At 42.4% G+C, this 21,290-nt stretch overlaps 1 protein-coding gene across 1 annotated transcript; it reads right to left on the bottom strand.

The window, feature by feature from the left end:
• Positions 1 to 1,654: 1,654 nt before the first annotated feature.
• On the bottom strand, positions 1,655 to 20,906 carry LOC141900408 (chromatin-remodeling ATPase INO80-like). Its single transcript, XM_074787297.1, has 33 exons — positions 20,757 to 20,906; positions 20,151 to 20,313; positions 19,710 to 19,816; positions 19,333 to 19,400; positions 18,680 to 18,835; positions 18,471 to 18,591; positions 17,871 to 18,079; positions 17,358 to 17,561; positions 16,637 to 16,826; positions 16,205 to 16,309; positions 15,977 to 16,056; positions 15,599 to 15,712; positions 15,425 to 15,520; positions 14,832 to 15,034; positions 14,663 to 14,747; positions 14,389 to 14,506; positions 13,696 to 13,781; positions 13,298 to 13,465; positions 12,855 to 12,954; positions 12,671 to 12,772; positions 11,986 to 12,079; positions 11,337 to 11,691; positions 11,114 to 11,260; positions 10,640 to 10,865; positions 10,432 to 10,559; positions 9,715 to 9,882; positions 9,463 to 9,621; positions 8,910 to 9,012; positions 8,720 to 8,808; positions 7,231 to 7,389; positions 7,057 to 7,150; positions 2,594 to 2,782; positions 1,655 to 2,207 (listed from the first exon to the last, which is right to left on the bottom strand). The coding sequence occupies exons 2-33, from the start codon at positions 20,300 to 20,302 to the stop codon at positions 2,122 to 2,124; spliced, it is 4,461 nt and encodes a 1,486-aa protein (XP_074643398.1). The 5' UTR covers positions 20,303 to 20,313; positions 20,757 to 20,906; the 3' UTR covers positions 1,655 to 2,121.
• Between the last annotated feature and the right edge of the window lie 384 nt (positions 20,907 to 21,290).

Below are 21,290 nucleotides of genomic sequence, written 5' to 3'. Positions count from 1 at the left end.
AAACGGGTTAATTGCTGAAAAATAGAACGGATTAATGAACACGGAACAGTACAGGACAGCACAGAGACGAACAGTAACACATAAAACATAAAGACGTCGTTCCTCAGGAAGCAGGAACAGGAGCAGGAGCGGGAGCGCAGCGAAGATCGCCAGGAGGAGAATCCACGGTAGCATGTTCACAGTGTGAGTGTGCAGAGGTGAATGCCTATGCTTGTGTACACCGTAGTCAGCCGGTGACGTATTCAATGACGCGTGTCAGAATAATATCAACAACACTGAAAAACCGCCATTGTGTCTCTATTGTTGAATTGAATTTCAATTGAAAGCTTATAGAAGGTTCTACTGCCCGGTTGAATACACGCCGGTAGCCAGCTGAACAATATCGTCGAACTTTAAGGCCATATAAAATAAATTACTTGATTCTCAACAGCTCGTCTCTCGAATTTAGCGCCGCCTGGTTTTTTCAGTCTGTCCGGTCTGCTCCGGTCGGTTTTTATACTGCTACACTCTTCGGGCGTTAGTCGATCGTTCGTCTGGTCCTAATTAGCCTGCTGAAATGACAAAAACATGAAACCGAGTTCGATTTAAATGGGTTGTCAAATAAAAAACACAGGAATTAAATAAACCTTTTAAACAGAGCAGTGACTTAGACTCCGGACGCCGCCAACAGAGACTCCGATACCGGCGCCGAAATTGACTGAGGAATTCAGTCATAGCATTAATTCTGTTATTAAAAACAAAAATTAGTCTCAGTTGCGTTTTCATTGCTTTCACGCCCAGTTTACAGTATCAATTAGTGAAAGATTTCAAAAAATTACTTAGGCTAAGAACAAAGCTGCAATTTGAACTGATGGTCGGCGCTCTGGATCCGGCAGAGTGAGTCTTAACTTAGGCAGTGCTGTCTATGAGCGTCAGGCCAAAACTGAAAACGTCCATCTACCACGCGGCCGGCCGGGTTAGGTTGCTGCAGAAATTGACATCTGCGGTTATTATTAAGCCATAAATTCCTTTTCATGCATTGCAAGATGATGTTCGTAGGACAAGTCTTGTTTACTGTCTCTGTCTAGATCCAAAATCCCTAGAATTTGGTCGGTGTGACGGGGAGCCGTTTACAAACCGCCTTTTAAGTTTCCTCTTTTATGTTTAGTTGACTCCCAGACGGCGAGCAAAATGATATAAGGCTAAAAGTTTGCACTGTGGGGGTGCACATCTGTGGAAGTGGAGTCTGGGACAGTGGGACTAGGTCGAGTACTGTGTAGACGTACGTGTATCGGGATTTCTAGTTTCTTCGCTCTAAAAAAGAATTCATTGTGGGCAAGTGAAAAGCAGTATTAAAAAAATCAATACATCATTTCAAAAACATTGGCAATTTCATTTTCCATTTACAATTCAAATCTAAGGATTTTTTGGGAGATCCTGGTAAGAACACAAAGATCACTGGCTGTTAATTGGGGTCTTGTTCCATTTGTGAGATCGGTTTTGAAAAGAACCAGAAAGTTCTGCCTAGAACTGTTTGTCTGTTTCTGTATCTACTGAATCTGTGAATCTCTGACTAGAAAACACTTCGATCGACCGAAAAAAGAATTCAAGAAGACAACAAGAAAATGAGTTGAACTGAGTGGAGGAAGATTTAATCTTATTTATTCATCACACATTCCTGGTTAATCAACTTTACAAAATAAACAATATACACAACTTTATATACATTAGACATACGACTTTATACATTAGACACGCTACTTTATACAATAGACAATTGTAGGACTTACTAAAAAAATTAAATGCTAATTATCGGTATTTTCGATATCAAATCATCTTGATAAATGTTTATAAATACAGAATGATATCTAATATTCTTTCATGATAAATCAATTGAAACAGAACATACTAAATAGCACCAACCATACTCAGAGACAAATAGTTCACACAACGCCTGCCTCTAATGATTAATTATATCGATTACAATTTATTATGAAACTTGACAATCTCAATAGATATATCAGTAGTCATATTTAACAGTAGATATATCAGATATCTCACGGTGAAATTGCAGATATTGTAGTTGATATATACGATTTATCAGTAGATAACGGTACTCATTTCTGATTGGCTGACAATCTCTCATGCCGGTTTCTGATTGGCTGATGTACCAGTGGATGATGTTGATGATTGACGGGTTAATGACCTTGAAGTAGGTGGAGTCGATCCTGCCAAAAAACAATCGGATAAATTCATTTAAAACAAGAATTATTTTGATAAAATCGTTTTGCAATAGAATCTCGAACTGTTGAAAATTAGTTCTGAACTGTGGAAGCGAGTACTGAACAGTGGAACTGAATCCAGTACTGTGGAACTGGAACCTGAACAGTGGAACTGAATCCAGTACTGTGGAACTGGAACCTGAACAGTGGAACTGAATCCAGTACTGTGGAACTGGAACCTGAACAGTGGAACTGAATCCAGTACTGTGGAACTGGAACCTGAACAGTGGAACTGAATCCAGTACTGTGGAACTGGAACCTGAACAGTGGAACTGAATCCAGTACTGTGGAACTGGGTTCTGAATTGTGTTCGAGTCATGAATTCCTCATACCTTTCAAATTGTAACCGTAAGCAGCATAAGCAGCAGTTAATCCAGCCTGAGCTCCTGCAATCTCAGCAGCTGATAGAGCTTTCCGTACGCTACCACGTCCTCTCTTACGTCCACCACCAACACCGGAACCTTTCGGTCGTCCTCGACCACGTTTCACAGGCGGAGGAGTCGTCACAGACTGTGAACTCACTAGAAATATACAACACAATTACCGGTAATCAGGACAGAATACCATAGACACAGAGAATGAAGAGGAGAGAGTAGAGAGAATGAAGAGGAGAGTAGAGAGAATGAAGAGGAGAGTAGAGAGAATGAAGAGGAGAGAGTAGAGAGAATGAAGAGGAGAGAGTAGAGAGAATGAAGAGGAGAGAGTAGAGAGAGAATGAAGAGGAGAGAGTAGAGAGAATGAAGAGGAGAGAGTAGAGAGAGAATGAAGAGGAGAGAGTAGAGAGAATGAAGAGGAGAGAGTAGAGAGAGAATGAAGAGGAGAGAGTAGAGAGAATGAAGAGGAGAGAGTAGAGAGAGAATGAAGAGGAGAGAGTAGAGAGAATGAAGAGGAGAGAGTAGAGAGAATGAAGAGGAGAGAGTAGAGAGAATGAAGAGGAGAGTAGAGAGAATGAAGAGGAGAGAGTAGAGAGAATGAAGAGGAGAGAGTAGAGAGAATGAAGAGGAGAGAGTAGAGAGAATGAAGAGGAGAGAGTAGAGAGAATGAAGAGGAGAGAGTAGAGAGAATGAAGAGGAGAGAGTAGAGAGAATGAAGAGGAGAGTAGAGAGAGAATGAAGAGGAGAGTAGAGAGAATGAAGAGGAGAGTAGAGAGAATGAAGAGGAGAGAGTAGAGAGAAGGAGGAGAGAGTAGAGAGAATGAAGAGGAGAGAGTAGAGAGAGAATGAAGAGGAGAGAGTAGAGAGAATGAAGAGGAGAGAGTAGAGAGAATGAAGAGGAGAGAGTAGAGAGAATGAAGAGGAGAGAGTAGAGAGAATGAAGAGGAGAGAGTAGAGAGAGAATGAAGAGGAGAGTAGAGAGAGAATGAAGAGGAGAGTAGAGAGAGAATGAAGAGGAGAGAGTAGAGAGAATGAAGAGGAGAGAGTAGAGAGAATGAAGAGGAGAGAGTAGAGAGAATGAAGAGGAGAGAGTAGAGAGAATGAAGAGGAGAGAGTAGGGAGAGAATGAAGAGGAGAGAGTAGAGAGAATGAAGAGGAGAGTAGAGAGAATGAAGAGGAGAGAGTAGAGAGAATGAAGAGGAGAGAGTAGGGAGAGAATGAAGAGGAGAGAGTAGAGAGAATGAAGAGGAGAGTAGAGAGAATGAAGAGGAGAGAGTAGAGAGAATGAAGAGGAGAGAGTAGAGAGAATGAAGAGGAGAGAGTAGAGAGAGAATGAAGAGGAGAGAGTAGAGAGAATGAAGAGGAGAGAGTAGAGAGAATGAAGAGGAGAGAGTAGAGAGAATGAAGAGGAGAGAGTAGAGAGAATGAAGAGGAGAGTAGAGAGAGAATGAAGAGGAGAGAGTAGAGAGAATGAAGAGGAGAGAGTAGAGAGAGATGAAGAGGAGAGAGTAGAGAGAATGAAGAGGAGAGAGTAGAGAGAATGAAGAGGAGAGAGTAGAGAGAATGAAGAGGAGAGAGTAGAGAGAATGAAGAGGAGAGAGTAGAGAGAATGAAGAGGAGAGAGTAGAGAGAGAATGAAGAGGAGAGTAGAGAGAATGAAGAGGAGAGAGTAGAGAGAATGAAGAGGAGAGAGTAGAGAGAATGAAGAGGAGAGAGTAGAGAGAATGAAGAGGAGAGAGTAGAGAGAATGAAGAGGAGAGAGTAGAGAGAGAATGAAGAGGAGAGAGTAGAGAGAGAATGAAGAGGAGAGTAGAGAGAGAATGAAGAGGAGAGAGTAGAGAGAATGAAGAGGAGAGAGTAGAGAGAGAATGAAGAGGAGAGTAGAGAGAATGAAGAGGAGAGAGTAGAGAGAATGAAGAGGAGAGAGTAGAGAGAATGAAGAGGAGAGAGTAGAGAGAATGAAGAGGAGAGAGTAGAGAGAATGAAGAGGAGAGAGTAGAGAGAATGAAGAGGAGAGTAGAGAGAATGAAGAGGAGAGTAGAGAGAATGAAGAGGAGAGAGTAGAGAGAATGAAGAGGGAGAGTAGAGAGAATGAAGAGGAGAGTAGAGAGAGATGAGAGGAGAGAGTAGAGAGAATGAAGAGGAGAGAGTAGAGAGAGAATGAAGAGGAGAGAGTAGAGAGAATGAAGAGGAGAGAGTAGAGAGAATGAAGAGGAGAGAGTAGAGAGAATGAAGAGGAGAGTTAGAGAGAGAATGAAGAGGAGAGAGTAGAGAGAATGAAGAGGAGAGAGTGAGAGAGAATGAAGAGGAGAGTAGAGAGAATGAAGAGGAGAGTAGAGAGAATGAAGAGGAGAGAGTAGAGAGAATGAAGAGGAGAGAGTAGAGAGAATGAAGAGGAGAGTAGAGAGAGAATGAAGAGGAGAGAGTAGAGAGAATGAAGAGGAGAGAGTAGAGAGAGAATGAAGAGGAGAGAGTAGAGAGAATGAAGAGGAGAGAGTAGAGAGAATGAAGAGGAGAGAGTAGAGAGAATGAAGAGGAGAGAGTAGAGAGAATGAAGAGGAGAGAGTAGAGAGAATGAAGAGGAGAGAGTAGAGAGAGAATGAAGAGGAGAGTAGAGAGAATGAAGAGGAGAGAGTAGAGAGAATGAAGAGGAGAGAGTAGAGAGAATGAAGAGGAGAGAGTAGGGAGAGAATGAAGAGGAGAGAGTAGAGAGAGAATGAAGAGGAGAGAGTAGAGAGAGAATGAAGAGGAGAGTAGAGAGAATGAAGAGGAGAGAGTAGAGAGAGAATGAAGAGGAGAGAGTAGAGAGAGAATGAAGAGGAGAGTAGAGAGAATGAAGAGGAGAGAGTAGAGAGAATGAAGAGGAGAGTAGAGAGAATGAAGAGGAGAGTAGAGAGAATGAAGAGGAGAGTAGAGAGAATGAAGAGGAGAGTAGAGAGAATGAAGAGGAGAGAGTAGAGAGAGAATGAAGAGGAGAGTAGAGAGAATGAAGAGGAGAGAGTAGAGAGAATGAAGAGGAGAGTAGAGAGAATGAAGAGGAGAGTAGAGAGAATGAAGAGGAGAGAGTAGAGAGAATGAAGAGGAGAGTAGAGAGAATGAAGAGGAGAGAGTAGAGAGAATGAAGAGGAGAGAGTAGAGAGAGAATGAAGAGGAGAGAGTAGAGAGAGAATGAAGAGGAGAGTAGAGAGAGAATGAAGAGGAGAGAGTAGAGAGAGAATGAAGAGGAGAGAGTAGAGAGAGAATGAAGAGGAGAGAGTAGAGAGAATGAAGAGGAGAGAGTAGAGAGAGAATGAAGAGGAGAGAGTAGAGAGAATGAAGAGGAGAGTAGAGAGAGAATGAAGAGGAGAGTAGAGAGAATGAAGAGGAGAGACGAGAGAATGAAAAGGAGAGAGTAGAGAGAGAATGAAGAGGAGAGTAGAGAGAATGAAGAGGAGAGAGTAGAGAGAGAATGAAGAGGAGAGAGTAGAGAGAATGAAGAGGAGAGAGTAGAGAGAGAATGAAGAGGAGAGAGTAGAGAGAATGAAGAGGAGAGTAGAGAGAATGAAGAGGAGAGACGAGAGAATGAAAAGGAGAGAGTAGAGAGAGAATGAAGAGGAGAGTAGAGAGAGAATGAAGAGGAGAGAGTAGAGAGAGAATGAAAGAGGAGAGAGTAGGGAGAGAATGAAGAGGAGAGTAGAGAGAATGAAGAGGAGAGTAGAGAGAATGAAGAGGAGAGAGTAGAGAGAATGAAGAGGAGAGAGTAGAGAGAATGAAGAGGAGAGAGTAGAGAGAATGAAGAGGAGAGAGTAGAGAGAATGAAGAGGAGAGAGTAGAGAGAGAATGAAGAGGAGAGTAGAGAGAATGAAGAGGAGAGTAGAGAGAATGAAGAGGAGAGTAGAGAGAATGAAGAGGAGAGAGTAGAGAGAATGAAGAGGAGAGAGTAGAGAGAATGAAGAGGAGAGTAGAGAGAATGAAGAGGAGAGAGTAGAGAGAATGAAGAGGAGAGAGTAGGGAGAGAATGAGAGAGGAGAGTAGAGAGAATGAAGAGGAGAGAGTAGAGAGAATGAAGAGGAGAGAGTAGAGAGAATGAAGAGGAGAGAGTAGAGAGAGAATGAAGAGGAGAGAGTAGAGAGAATGAAGAGGAGAGAGTAGAGAGAATGAAGAGGAGAGAGTAGAGAGAATGAAGAGGAGAGAGAGTAGAGAGAATGAAGAGGAGAGAGTAGAGAGAATGAAGAGGAGAGTAGAGAGAATGAAGAGGAGAGTAGAGAGAATGAAGAGGAGAGTAGAGAGAATGAAGAGGAGAGAGTAGAGAATGAAGAGGAGAGAGTAGAGAGAATGAAGAGGAGAGTAGAGAGAGAATGAAGAGGAGAGAGTAGAGAGAATGAAGAGGAGAGTAGGGAGAGAATGAAGAGGAGAGAGAATGATGATGAAAGTATTTTTACCGGGAGGGAAAAGTTGATGAGCGTCGTCAACAATCACTAAACCATCATTACTATCGTCATTAGCAACATTAAACATCGAATCTAAATCCATCGGCTGCAATTATAAATACAGACAATGAGTGATATACAGGGGGCGGGGGGCGGAGGGGGGAGAGGGGGAAGAACTGAACTTACAGTATTACGTGGACTAGAACTGGTAGATTCCTCAGGTGTAACTGTCACCGCTGGTGAAGCAGCTGGTGCCGCAGCTGGTGCCGCAGCAGCTGATGCTGCAGCAGCTGATGCTGATGCCACTATTGTCTGATTATATTCAACACTGTTTTGTTTCTTCTTCTACAAAAACAATTCAAATGAGTTACACTTTAAACATCACCCCCGTTCGTTGACACCCCACACTCCCTGGCAGCTCCGCTCCCTGGCGGCCCCTCTCCCTGGCAGCCCCACTCCCTGGCGGCCCCACTCCCTGGCAGCTCCGCTCCCTGGCGGCCCAACTCCCTGGCGGCCCCACTCCCTGGCGGCCCCACTCCCTGGCAGCTCCGCTCCCTGGCGGCCCCACTCCCTGGCAGCTCCGCTCCCTGGCGGCCCCACTCCCTGGCAGCCCCACTCCCTGGCGGCCCAACTCCCTGGCAGCTCCGCTCCCTGGCGGCCCCACTCCCTGGCAGCCCCACTCCCTGGCGGCCCAACTCCCTGGCAGCTCCGCTCCCTGGCGGCCCCACTCCCTGGCAGCCCCACTCCCTGGCGGCCCAACTCCCTGGCGGCCCAACTCCCTGGCAGCTCCGCTCCCTGGCGGCCCAACTCCCTGGCAGCTCCGCTCCCTGGCGGCCCCACTCCCTGGCAGCTCCGCTCCCTGGCGGCCCCACTCCCTGGCAGCCCCACTCCCTGGCGGCCCAACTCCCTGGCAGCTCCGCTCCCTGGCGGCCCCACTCCCTGGCAGCCCCACTCCCTGGCGGCCCAACTCCCTGGCGGCCCAACTCCCTGGCGGCCCCGCTCCCTAGCGGCCCCACTCCCTGGCAGCCCCACTCCCTGGCGGCCCCCTCCATGGTGGCCCCCCTCCCTGGTGGCCCCCCTCCCTGGCGGCCCCACTCCCTGGCGGCCCCACTCCCTGGTGGCCCCCTCCCTGGCGGCCTTACTCCCTGGCGGCCCCACTCCCTGGCGGCCCCACTCCCTGGTGGCCCTCCTCCCTGGCGGCCCCACTCCCTGGCGGCCCCACTCCCTGGTGGCCCCACTCCCTGGCGGCTCCGCTCCCTGGCGGCCCCACTCCCTGGCAGCCCCACTCCCTGACAGCCCCACTCCCTGGCGGCTCCGCTCCCTGGCGGCTCCGCTCCCTGGCGGCCCCGCTCCCTGGCAGCCCCACTCCCTGACAGCCCCACTCCCTGGCGGCTCCGCTCCCTGGCGGCCCCACTCCCTGGCAGCCCCACTCCCTGGCGGCCCCGCTCCCTGGCAGCCCCACTCCCTGACAGCCCCACTCCCTGGCGGCTCCGCTCCCTGGCGGCTCCGCTCCCTGGCGGCCCCGCTCCCTGGCGGCCCTGCTCCCTGGCGGCTCCGCTCCCTGGCGGCCCCGCTCCCTGGCGGCCCCGCTCCCTGGTGGCCCCGCTCCCTGGCGGCCCCGCTCCCTGGCGGCCCCGCACCCTGCCCCCGCACAGAAGGTTCACTGCTATCTTACCAATTCAGCGTATTTATCACGCTTTCTTCGTTTGTCTTTCTCTCGATTGATTTCATCGCGTGATTTTTTATCTTCTTGTTTGAATTTCACTGAATTTACAAAAATGAATACATTTTACATCACCACAAACAGCAGCAGAAACAGCAGCAGCAGCAGCAGCAGTAGCAGCTACAGATTGAGGAGATTTTACCTTTATTAACCATTTCATCATCATCCAGTAACAACGACACAACTTCTTTAGGTTTCAGTATATCAGGTCTAAATGTGCCTCCACTAATTACCATTCTCTGTATCTATACATCATATACAACAAACACATATCAGATATCAATCAGAGCATGATATATCAGAGATGAGATAGCGGTATCATCAGGGGATGATATATCAGAGATTAGATACCGGTATCACACAGCAGGGGGTGATATATCAGAGATGAGATAGCGATATCAATCAGAGCATGATATATCAGAGATGAGATAGCGATATCATCAGGGATGATATATCAGAGATGAGATACCAGTATCATCAGGGGATGATATATCACGGATGAGATATCATCATTCATGCATCATTCATTCATTCATTCTTATCAGAGATGAGATACCAGTATTAGAGATGAGGGGAATATCAGATCTAAGATAGCACAAGGAATAATATATGAAGGAAATGCTATATCAGATATTTGGATGATATATCAGATATTGGGGATGTCGAGATATGAGGTGTTGAGATATTTCACTTACCTCACTTTTCTCTTTAGCTCTTTGTATGATACGTTCCTCTATTGTGCCTTTACAAACTAATCTATAAACGGTGACTTGTTTAGTTTGTCCTAATCTGTGAGCGCGATCCATCGCCTGTTGATCGACAGTCGGATTCCAATCGCTGTCGTAGAATATCACCTACAAACATAAATACCGTAAATATCATCATCATCATCATCTCACAGAAATATCAATATCGATTGATACTGCGGTATAAAGAGTGATACTTACAGTATCGGCAGCGGTTAAATTGATACCTAACCCACCAGCTCTAGTGCTCAATAGAAATACAAATATATCAGATCGAGCCTGAAAATCAGCGACCATATCTCGTCTATCTGAGATCTTAGACGAACCGTCTAGTCTGATGTATGTGTGTTTCCTGTGCCACATGTATTCCTGAAATAGTATCATCAACTCTTATACTACACATAAACAGTGATCCTGAGATTCACCAACACAGAGTGATATATCAGAATCTGATATTCACCGGCACAGAATGATATATCAGAATCTGATATTCAATGACACAGAATGATATATCAGAATCTGAGATTCACCGGCACAGAATGATATATCAGAATCTTAGATTCATCGGCACAGAATGATATATCAGAATCTGATATTCACCGGCACAGAATGATATATCAGAATCTGATATTCACCGGCACAGAATGATATATCAGAATCTGAGATTCACCGACACAGAATGATATATCAGAATCTGAGATTCACCAACACAGAGTGATATATCAGAATCTGAGATTCACTGACACACAATGGTATATCAGAATCTGAGATTCACTGCGCACAATGATATATCAGAATCTGAGATTCACTGGCACACGATGATATATCGGAATCTGAGATTCACTGGCACATGATGATATATCGGAATCTGAGATTCACTGGCACACGATGATATATCGGAATCTGAGATCATCTTACCTCTAAAATATCGATCATTCGAGTCATTTGAGAATAGATCAGAACTCGATGACCTTCACATTTCAGTCGACCTAGTAAACTATCTAATACATGTAGTTTACCAGCATCAGTTACAAGAGTTTCTTTATCTGTATAAATATAAATACAATCACAGGGTCATTCAGTTCTAAAGGCACGACTCAGAGAACTGAATGGTTTATAAACTCACCTGGAACATGAACCGATGAGAAGCCATGATAAGGGTTAACAGTAGACAATCCTCCCAGTACCGGACTGTATATATACCAGTTCCTATAGCGATTTACCAGAGCGTTGTCCGGACAACCGTATAACAATGTATTCTTGGCATCTGGGTGACCGCATTGTTGTGATTTTAATATCATTGATTGTGAAGTGCGGTCTACGCTGTAATACTGACGCGGTTTACTAGATATCTATAAATATAATGTATCAGTCATTAGATATCCATAAATATAATGTATCAGTCATAAGTGTCTCAAGACAGAACCAACATTTACGATGTTAAACTGATTTTGATGTTTCAACTCGATGATTTTCAAAACATTTCGGAAATGTCTTATAGAATTTGAGTGAAAAACATCAAATTTCTCTATTAGTTTTTACTTTGGATTTTTACTTCAATAATTGATTGTTTATAGTGAGTAGAAATACTAGAACTTACTTTAGGAATTGTATAGTTCAACAATCGAGGCATGTAGGTTGCCTGACAGCGATGAGTGACAGGTGGGCGGGGTTTATGTTCATGAATCCACAATGATTCGTCGATCTCGGCGACAGGTGGCGCCGCCTTCTCCGGGCTGTGATGTTTCTAACCAAATAAATACAAAAGATTTTCGTTTATACGGAAAATATAAAAACTTACGAGATTTGAGAACCTGTCATACCTTGGTAGGAGAATGATGTTTGGATTTAGTAGGTGATTTCGACGGTGAAGTGATATTCTGAGGGGTGGTAGCTTGTAGAACTTGTTTAAGTCGTATTTTCCGATGTGATGTTGTTTCTCTCATACAGTAATACGTATGATCTATATGCGTGTAGATCGTCGATGTATTACTAGTGAATACGAGGTCAGTTAAAACACAGCTGTTCTGTGTGTTTGTAAAATACGTAGTACGTAAAGGTGTCAGTAATAAACTGTTTCTATCTAATGTTTGTATTTCCTGCTGTTCCTCACAGCTCCAAATGTGTTTATGATGTAAATTAGACGCCGTCTTCAACCACAAAAACACAGCCAACCATCTAGAAATAATTCAATAATCAATCGGTTTAATAATGAAACAGAAACCTAAACTCAGTTCCTCAGTTTTATTCACTCTTTAAAGAGCTTAAAACATCGGATATAAACTGATTCTAGAGTTTAGTATAACTGGAATTGAATCCTTCTGAAAAATACAGATTTCTTCCAATAAAGTTCAATTGATTTCCTATTGCTAGGATTCAGTTCCACAGTAACGTCAGTTAGAATCTGACTTAAAGAGTTCAGAAAGCAGATTCAATTTCAGTATTTCATTATGCGTAGTAAGTGTTTGTTACCTGTATAGTAATCCATTGAACATCAATCTATGAATCTCCATAGGAGACAAATTAATAAATCTACTGAATGAGAATTCACTGTTTACATCGGTATCTGTAAATACAAACATTTCAGCTCAATTTAATGATTAGACAACCGACACTAAGACTCGGGATCCAGTTCCACAGTTTCACTCACAACTGTAACACTGAATATCGTCTCATTAAGCTTAAAATGATTAAATCACATTTTTTGAGGTCTTCGAAAATGAGGAGGTTGTCATAAAGTATCTACTGGTAATCATAATAACGCTTTGTGAAACTAGTCACCGGAATGCTAGTCCAGACAGGCTTGGTCCGCGTATGCTACTCCAGACAGGCTTGGTCCGGGAATGCTAGTCCAGACAGACTTGGTCCGGGTATGCTAGTCCAGACAGACTTGGTCCGGGTATGCTAGTCCAGACAGACTTGGTCCGGGAATGCTAGTCCAGACAGACTTGGTCCGGGTATGCTAGTCCAGACAGACTTGGTCCGGGAATGCTAGTCCAGACAGACTTGGTCCGGGTATGCTACTCCAGACAGGCTTGGTCCGATATGCTAGTCCAGACAGACTTGGTCCGGGAATGCTAGTCCAGACAGACTTGGTCCGGGAATGCTAGTCCAGACAGACTTGGTCCGGGTATGCTAGTCCAGACAGTTGACTTACCGCTGGTAGATGTCAGTGATGTGTGAATGTGCTCAGGATTAAACACATTAAACAGATTATACAATAATCTATTTCTACTCGGTAATGAGTGCTCTATCAGACCTGAAAATAACAACAGTTTCAGTAACTCACAGCGTTACCGCTGGGGGTGAGGGGGCTGAGACCGTAGAGAAATGTTTCTTACCGTGTTGATAGATGAGTTTTGGGATGAGGTAAGTTTCAGGCTGGATGAAGAAGGATGAACGAATTTCACGCCTTTCAAATAATTCCGGATGATTACAAACCTAAACAAACACAGTATCACTACATTACTACAGGTATACCAGTAGTAGTCAGGGAGGGGGTGGTATTCTCAGGGGGTTAGGGGGTTGGGAAGGGTTATTCTCAGGGGATGAGGGGGTTGGGAGGGGTTATTCTGAGGGGGAGGGGCCTGGGAGGGGTTATTCACAGGGGTGAGGGGGTTGGGAGGGGTTATTCTCAGGGGGTGAGGAGGTTGGGAGGGGGTGGTATTCTCAGGGGGTTAGGAGGGGGTGGTATTCTCAGGGGGTGAGGAGGTACGGAGGGGTTATTCTCAGGGGGTTGAGGAGGTTGGGAGGGTGTTATTCTCAGGGGTGAGTGGATAGAAACCTTTCTGAATTGCATGACTAAATTCATCAGACTGCTGGTAGTAGATTGAGCCTGCGATGGAGCTCCGGAAGCCGATTGGATTAAATCTTCAATCGAGATTTTATTCTTGATTCCTTGATATAAATATTTCTGTCGTTTTGTCATCGGGCAATAAACCAACACTTCAATCTATAAATATAGAAACAACACTTCAATCTATAAATATAGAAACAACTGACACATCGTAGAGGTGTATCTTAAATAAAGGGCTGCACAGTACGTCAAAAATTGGCCACTTCTCCTTATGCTTAACTCTGCGTTTAAGGTTTCAATTGTTCTAGTTTCCCAGAGTTTCAATTAATTGCACAAAACTGCACATTTTTCACTTGAATTTATAAAATATTGAGTGTTTTTTTTACCTTATCAGACAATTCATTTTCTACATCTTTCTTCACACGTCGCAGCATGAATGGATTTAGAATCATGTGTAAACGACTTAAATGCTCTACAAATATAACACAGCACATGATTTAAACACACTGGTGTAGTAAGGGGGGGGTCATTCATAAAAGCATGTACGCAACAAGCACCTTACTGAATCAAATCCTTTCCTCCCTCCCCCTAGAGGAGATATTCAATCAATTCCCTCTCCCTCCCCTAGAGGAGATATTCAATCAATTCCCTCTCCCTCCCCTGGAGGAGATATTCCATCAATTCCCTCTCCCGCCCCCTGGAGGAGATATTCCATCAATTCCCTCTCCTGCCCCTGGAGAAGATATTCAATCAATTCCCTCTCCCGCCCCCTGGAGGAGATATTCCATCAATTCCCTCTCCTGCCCCTGGAGAAGATATTCAATCAATTCCCTCTCCCTCCCCTAGAGGAGATATTCAATCAATTCCCTCTCCCTCCCCTGGAGGAGATATTCCATCAATTCCCTCTCCCGCCCCCTGGAGGAGATATTCCATCAATTCCCTCTCCTGCCCCTGGAGAAGATATTCAATCAATTCCCTCTCCCGCCCCCTGGAGGAGATATTCAATCAATTCCCTCTCCCGCCCCCTGGAGGAGATATTCCATCAATTCCCTCTCCCGCCCCCTGGAGGAGATACTTACTCTCATCAATCCCTGATTGTTTTTCTGCATGATTTTCGATATCTTTCGCGAACCATTCACTGAATTCCTCGTGTGAATCAAACATTGTCGGCATTATAAAATGTAGCAACGCCCATAACTACAAATCAACAAATACATCGACATTTAAATTACATCGGTCAGTTGCACAGTTGTGGCTTTTAGATTTGAGACCAGCCTAAGACCAACTTAGTTCTATAGTCATTCTAACAACTTAAGACCAGTCTTAAGATTTAAGTCCCCTTTACACACGCACCTCTCCCATACTGTTCTGTATCGGAGTTCCTGTCAACAATAACCGATTTCTGCAGTTGAAACCTAACAATATCTTCCATCTTACACTACAAGATATAACATCATTCAAAATTAAATAAATATTTACAAAGACTGAGTACTCCGCAAACTAAATCCGACCTCTCACTGACCTTGAACTACTTTTGATCGCTTGAGCCTCATCTAGAACCATATAATGCCAGTTGATCCTCTGGAAGTATCTGACGTCTTGAATAATGAGTTGATAACTGGTAATAACTACGTGAAACGATGCTTGCTGTGTGTGCATGTTCGAACTATTCCAGAATTTACGTAATATCCGACGATCTTGAGTATTACCCCAATACGGAACGCACTATAAATACAAAATACATGTTATACATTTAACACATATCTGCATCAAGTTCACAAGTTCAGGCTGCAGTTCCACAGTTCTACATCCAGTTCCACAGTTCTACATCCAGTTCCACAGCGGATCCAGTTCCACCACAGTTCATGGTTCAAATTTGACTCGGTCAAAATGGATTCTGTTGATGAAATTGAAAGACCAAGAATCTTCAATCCGAGAATTTCCCTGATTTCCATGGAAAAATTCCCAGATTCCCTGCAAGGATCCTAAATTCCCTGATCTGCAGGTGTCAGAACCTGAAGAATTGTGTCCAGGACAGAGTTCAACTGTTTCACAGATAACCATCTAATCTAGTGACATTCAATAGCAATGGTTTCAATCTCGATAAAAACAAACCTTGAATTTAGGCATGAACCTTGCTATTTCCTGCTGCCAGTTGTGAAGAGTTGAGGCCGGCGCAACTATCAGGAACGGACCCCAAATTCCATACGTCTATAAATAGAAGAGTATACATTAAAATTCTGATTCAATCATGTGTAGAATGACTGTGATATCTGTATTTATACAAACCTCGGCTAAATGAGCTAGAAATGCGATACTTTGAACAGTTTTTCCTAGACCCATTTCATCAGCGAGTATTCCATTGATACCTTGTGAATAGAGATTAGCCAACCAATTCATACCCTACAAACATTAAAATACCGATATCATCACCAAACCAGTTTCATAATGTTTATTATAGTTTAACCAACAGATGACAAAACATAGAAATAATACAGTTTTAATTACCAGTTATCAACTGGTCGTTCACTTTGAAGAAAGTTTTAGTACCAGTAACTGACCCCTGGATCCAATTCCACAGATCTGAGTTTGACACTTAAGAGTTTAAAGTTAACCTCGGAAATGGGTGGCTCCACAGGATAACTGTGAGTTAACAATAACACATACCTTTAACTGATAACCTTTGAGATTGCCTTCAAACAGTGATGGTTGAGGACGTTCTGCATCTGAACTAATTGTAGGATTCACTACAAATAAACAAACATTGCTTGTGTTATAGTGATATATAAATCTGGAATCTGCAGCCACTATGTAGAATGTAGCCACTTGTAAATGGTTTGTCATTTTACAGATCTGGAAAAAGATGTTTATTCTCAACAGATGAAATGAACTTACATCCGGAACCTTTGATTTCATCATCGAATACATGAATCTTTGATTGATGAGTGTTGTAAGCTTCTTCTGCATTCTTTAACGCCGTCTTCTTTACTTTATCACAATCTACAATCAATCAACAAACACATTACGGTTTAAGATCTAACATCAATCTTAGCGAATCTTCTGATTTCGCATCCGAACTAACAATTTCTGTTCAAATCTTGATTGCAGCTCATTTACAGCGCAAGATGTTTGCAACAAGATGAATGTAATTTGAATGTTGTTTCCTTCACGTAAAAGTTTCATCATCAAGTTCTGTAGTTAAATTTTCACTCCAAATTTCTGACAACTGTGGAACTGGATTCAGTTCCAGCCGATTGTGATTCTAACTGCTGAGTTAAAGTAAGTTTGAAAATGATTCTGCAGTGAATTCAATCTAACTGTTCTTACCGTATCCATCTTGAAGATTATCATGTACAATTCCACCTGATAATTCAACTTGTCGTTTAGGTTTCTCCTCGTCCAACCGGCCGAGTATTTCCTCCTGATTGTCGACCCCGGTTATCTTACGAGCCATGAAATGAGCGTAGAGCTCCGTTTGAGTTATGAGGAAATTCAATTTCCGTTGCTGTCGTCTCAACTAAAAATCAAAAACACAAAACAGTTGAATAAATTAAATCTTTTTCATTACTTTCATCACTCTATATTACAATGATTTGAGTTTGCTCGGTTTTTCCTGAGGTTTCATCATCGGTGTGTTTAATTATGACTCAGTTCAGTCAAACGCGCGAATTCCGATTTCGTTGATTTCAATCTAATCTGGAAATTATTCATTTGAATTTCATCAGCCTCAACTGATCCAGACCACGCTATGTCTAACTTGCACAAGTTTCCAGTACAGTGCCATCCAACAAGTTTTCTTAGTTAAAAGTGAAAGGGTCTTGTTTCAGTTTAGATTACTGGTTAATAGCACTTTATTAAGAAATTCATTTCAACGAAACTTTTACGAGGTCGGTTTCATTAAAACCTAGCGTTATTCACTGTTCATTAAAGGCTGGGGTTTATATACATTCCCCAAACTTTGAGTCACCTTTAACTTCAACCACAAAGTCTCACAAGTTTTCTTAGTAAATCATGTGAATATCTTAAAGAAGAAAGTAATAAATCTAACCTCAACCATCTCTAGATCCATTTTACGTTGTTCTAACGCTTCTTTTTCTGCTCGTTTACGAATATCTTTCTCAACTTTTTCGAATCGTTTCCAGTAAGTGAGCATCTCACGAGATAAACGCCGCGCTCGTACGACCGCTTCTTTCATTGTTTTCTGTGATTGTATCGCAGCACGACGACATTCTCTCTGACACTGCTGAGCTAACTACAACAACAATAACAACAGTTCTATTTCAATTCTATATCACTCATTAAAACATGTCCTCTCCACCCAAGAATTTGAGGTTTCTATTTTCTTTTTTCATTGTCAACCCACTGAATGCTGCATTTATAAGCAGTTCTAAGGTTTTCCCTGCAAACAGGGTTCGTATTAAGGTCATTCCAGAATTTGAGGACTTTTCAAAGATTTTTCAATGGACTATTCATTCATGGAAAGAGACCAGAAAATAAACAGCAGGATTGAAACTGATGAATTGTGTATCACTGCTAGTCTTATCTATGAATTTAAACTTACTTTCTTTGCGCTTTGTAAAACTTCTTTTTTCGCGTTATTTTTCTGTTTTTGAGCTTTTGAAATCTCCTTTTTACAAATGTGAATCCAGATTTTACGGCGTTTGATCAATGATTGTTCAGGAGTGAGAGTTTTATTTTTTGATTGTCGACCGCCGCCCTGTTTTTGTCCACCTTGATTTCCAGATTCTTTCTTTAACTTTTTATGTTTCACTGCAAAAATTAAACAAAACATTTATGAAAATTCTACATCGATAGATCAACAAACTGCGATCTAAAATTGACCATTGACCAAAAAATCCATATAATCATTGAGATATCCTCAGTGAGGGCTGTTTCTTATCAAAAGGTTCCTTGAGTTCCATGTGTCACTCGTCACCGGCAAGAACATGACACCAAAAATTAAAAATTCTCTGATCGAATTATAGATATCCTCAGTGAGAGCTGTTACTTATCAAGAGGTTCCTAGTGCCACTCGTGTCACTAGCAAGAACAACAAGACACCAAAAATTCAAAATTCCTATTATTTTTCAGATTTTCTATTCAGGGAAAAATCAATCTGGAATTTTTCAGATCTCTAAAAAGACTGAAGTTCTGTTTTTACCTTTCGATTTCTTTTGATCTTTCGGTATTTTTTTCTTCGATCCGACGATGAGTTTCTGTTGATCTGGATATTTATCGTAATTTGACAGTAATCCAGTGCTGTAATACTGATACTGTGAATTCTAAAAACATCAAAATTACTATATCAAAACACCACGGAAACAACGATGAGAATCGGTAACAATGAAAACAGTTGATTTTTAAACTTACTTCATGTCTGTTTTTATAGAAATCTGATTGCGTTTGACGCTGTACTTTATGCATTTTCAGTAAAGATCTCAAATAAGAGTCGTCCATTTTTCCCTGACTGTCGGGAACTAATTCAACATTATCTTCTTCACTAGAACTATCGCTCAATAGTATATTCTACAATAATCAACGAATTCCACAAACATGTGATGAATGTCTGTATAACAGCAGGATTTATACAGTTAACAATCCGTATCTTACTCGGATACGGCCAATTCTGACAGAAACGAAATCATTTTCAGACTTTCAGAGGCCGCAGTTGATCAAAAGTTGGTTTAAGTTGACTGGTGGACAAATAACATTTGGTACAATGCAATTTCAATAATCACAATGTCAACTACCAACTGGTTAAAACTGTCACTAACTTTCGAGCAACTGCAATCTCTGATGTATTTTTCAATGCTTAAATCGGGCCAAATTTGGCAGCGGTGTGAGTTTGTTTGAGTCAGGCAAGGTTAACATTTCGATTATTCAGAATTTGAGGAGTTCTTTGCGAATTCAAGGAGAAATTGTCAAACTGTGAGAATTAAACGTGGAAATAATATCACATTCAGAGTTTAACGTAATTTAAGTTCAATGGATGCAACGGTTTTGCTTAAAAATAAAATATTTACCTTCAGCCACCTACGACTTTTCTTGACTCTAGTGAAGTTATACAACCGCATCTGATCAGATTTACGTTCTGTAAATAACAAATTAACGCCAAACAATGAGACAACATGATACTGTTTGTTCTATCTCAGGTATTCTTGCAAGAGAAGGTGATCTCGGAGGGGGTGGGTAGAGGGGGATGTGAGATGAGGGGGTAGGGAGAGGGGGATGTGAGATGAGGGGGTGGGTAGAGGGGATGTGAGATGAGGGGGTAGGGAGAGGGGGATGTGAGATGAGGGGGTAGGGAGAGGGGGATATGAGATGAGGGGATGGGGAGAGGGGATGCGAGATGAGGAGGTGGGGAGAGGGGGATATGAGATGAGGGGGGTGGAAGTTTTACCTGCTTTAGTCGTAGCGATACCATTCGTAATTTTAACCCCTTCATCTTCAGGGTCATCAGAATCACGATCTTCATCATTCAAATCACCTCCGATATCCTCCACATCACTGATAAACATAGAAATAAAAACATTATCAGTTCAACAAACCGCAGCAGCAGCAGCAGCAGCAGGGCAGCTGAAACTACCGCAGCAGCAGCAGCAGCAGCAGGGCAGGGCCTCTTAGCTGGAATCTCTCAAATCTTAATGATTTCAACATCAGGCTGAGGACCACATCCCAGGCGATGGTTCCACAGTTAAAATCAAAATCAAACTCCTTCTTGAGTAAAAACATTGGAATTGAAGTCATGAACTTAAACCGACATCTGTTGCGCTGTTGAAGATACTGGTAAGTCTAATCCTACTGGAACTGCAGTAGCAGCGGTCGTCCGTTTGATATTTACCTGATTTGAAGTGGTTTTTTCAGTAAGTCATCGATATAATCCAATAACGGGTTCAATCGTAAAGCGTGTATCACTTTCTGTACGTGTATCGGTTCTGCTAGTTGTTTTCCTTCGCCGGTTTCTACCTCTTCGGCTTCGACGCAACTCTCCATCGCTGCGTGACCTTAACGTTATAACAATGGGCGTTAATCAACCCCAGCAGAGGTAATAGCTAATTCCACTATAACAGCAGAATTCAGGGTTTACTGAAATCCATTTTCTTTGACTAGAAGATATTCAAGCTGAAGGAATCTTCAGTATTTGAATTCTGGCCCTAATTTAGAGGATGTCTTAGGATTATGAATGATTATTTTTAGTGATTAGAGGCCCCCTAATTGAAAAAGATCCTTTCTCAAATCAGTATCTATCTTTTTATTGAGGAGCGCATCTAAGACTTGAATCACTTTGTTTCGATTTATTTTAGTAAATTACGTGTTTATGCGCTGGCGAAATTCGCCCACCTTCCTCAGGCGAATTAACCGAGTTCGTTAAAATAAAGTAAATTTGCTCGATTCGACGAAACCGAAAAATATCGACATCGATTGGAATAAACGATGAAATATTTACGTTTACGCGACTGTTGGTGGATTGTGTGCTGTATATGGCTACAGTATGAGTGTACGTTGAAATACAATCAACATGGCGAGTATCGAGCTGTGTTCTACTGTGGTAGGCAGCGCCAAACACACACACGTTCATGACTATCCTCTTCCTTCGTGGGGGGTCGGACGCCATTGAAATTTCAATAATCTCCGATGAAATTTTTTCCTGATTTCATCAAAATAGGCTTTAATTATCATGCAATCAACAAAGTTCATTGGTTTGAGTGTAGAAAAGTGAATTCAGTGTTTAAAATTCATTTCTAATACTTTTATTCGATATTTTAAAGATAAAGATTAATATTGATGAGAGGTTAAAGTTCAATCGATGACGTCATTCCATGTATATGTAACATCGCGTATCGCATCCCTTAAAAACTACAAAATCATCACATGAATCCCATTAAACTTTCAATTTTCCATCCGTAGAAAAATTAGATAAATAATTGACGATTTCATCATTTGAAATTTAGTTATGATTTTTGTGAAATAATAAAAGTGT

The sequence above is a fragment of the Tubulanus polymorphus genome, chromosome 1, assembly GCF_964204645.1.
Source record: "Tubulanus polymorphus chromosome 1, tnTubPoly1.2, whole genome shotgun sequence".
In the NCBI taxonomy this organism is placed as follows: Eukaryota; Metazoa; Nemertea; class Palaeonemertea; order Tubulaniformes; family Tubulanidae; genus Tubulanus; species Tubulanus polymorphus.
The sequence above is the reverse complement of the archived record's forward strand: the minus strand, read 5'-3'. Positions and strand labels throughout refer to the sequence as shown.

Excerpts from the sequence above, each read along its gene's own strand:
- LOC141900408 (XM_074787297.1), bottom strand. The coding sequence starts at position 20,302 with ATGGAGAGTTGCGTCGAAGCCGAAGAGGTAGAAACCGGCGAAGGAAAA. Across the intron at positions 13,782-14,388 it reads ACAATCAGGGATTGATGAGA|AGCATTTAAGTCGTTTACAC; the intron begins GTAAGTATCTCC and ends TTATATTTGTAG. Across the intron at positions 7,390-8,719 it reads GTGATAAATACGCTGAATTG|AAGAAGAAACAAAACAGTGT; the intron begins GTAAGATAGCAG and ends TTGTTTTTGTAG.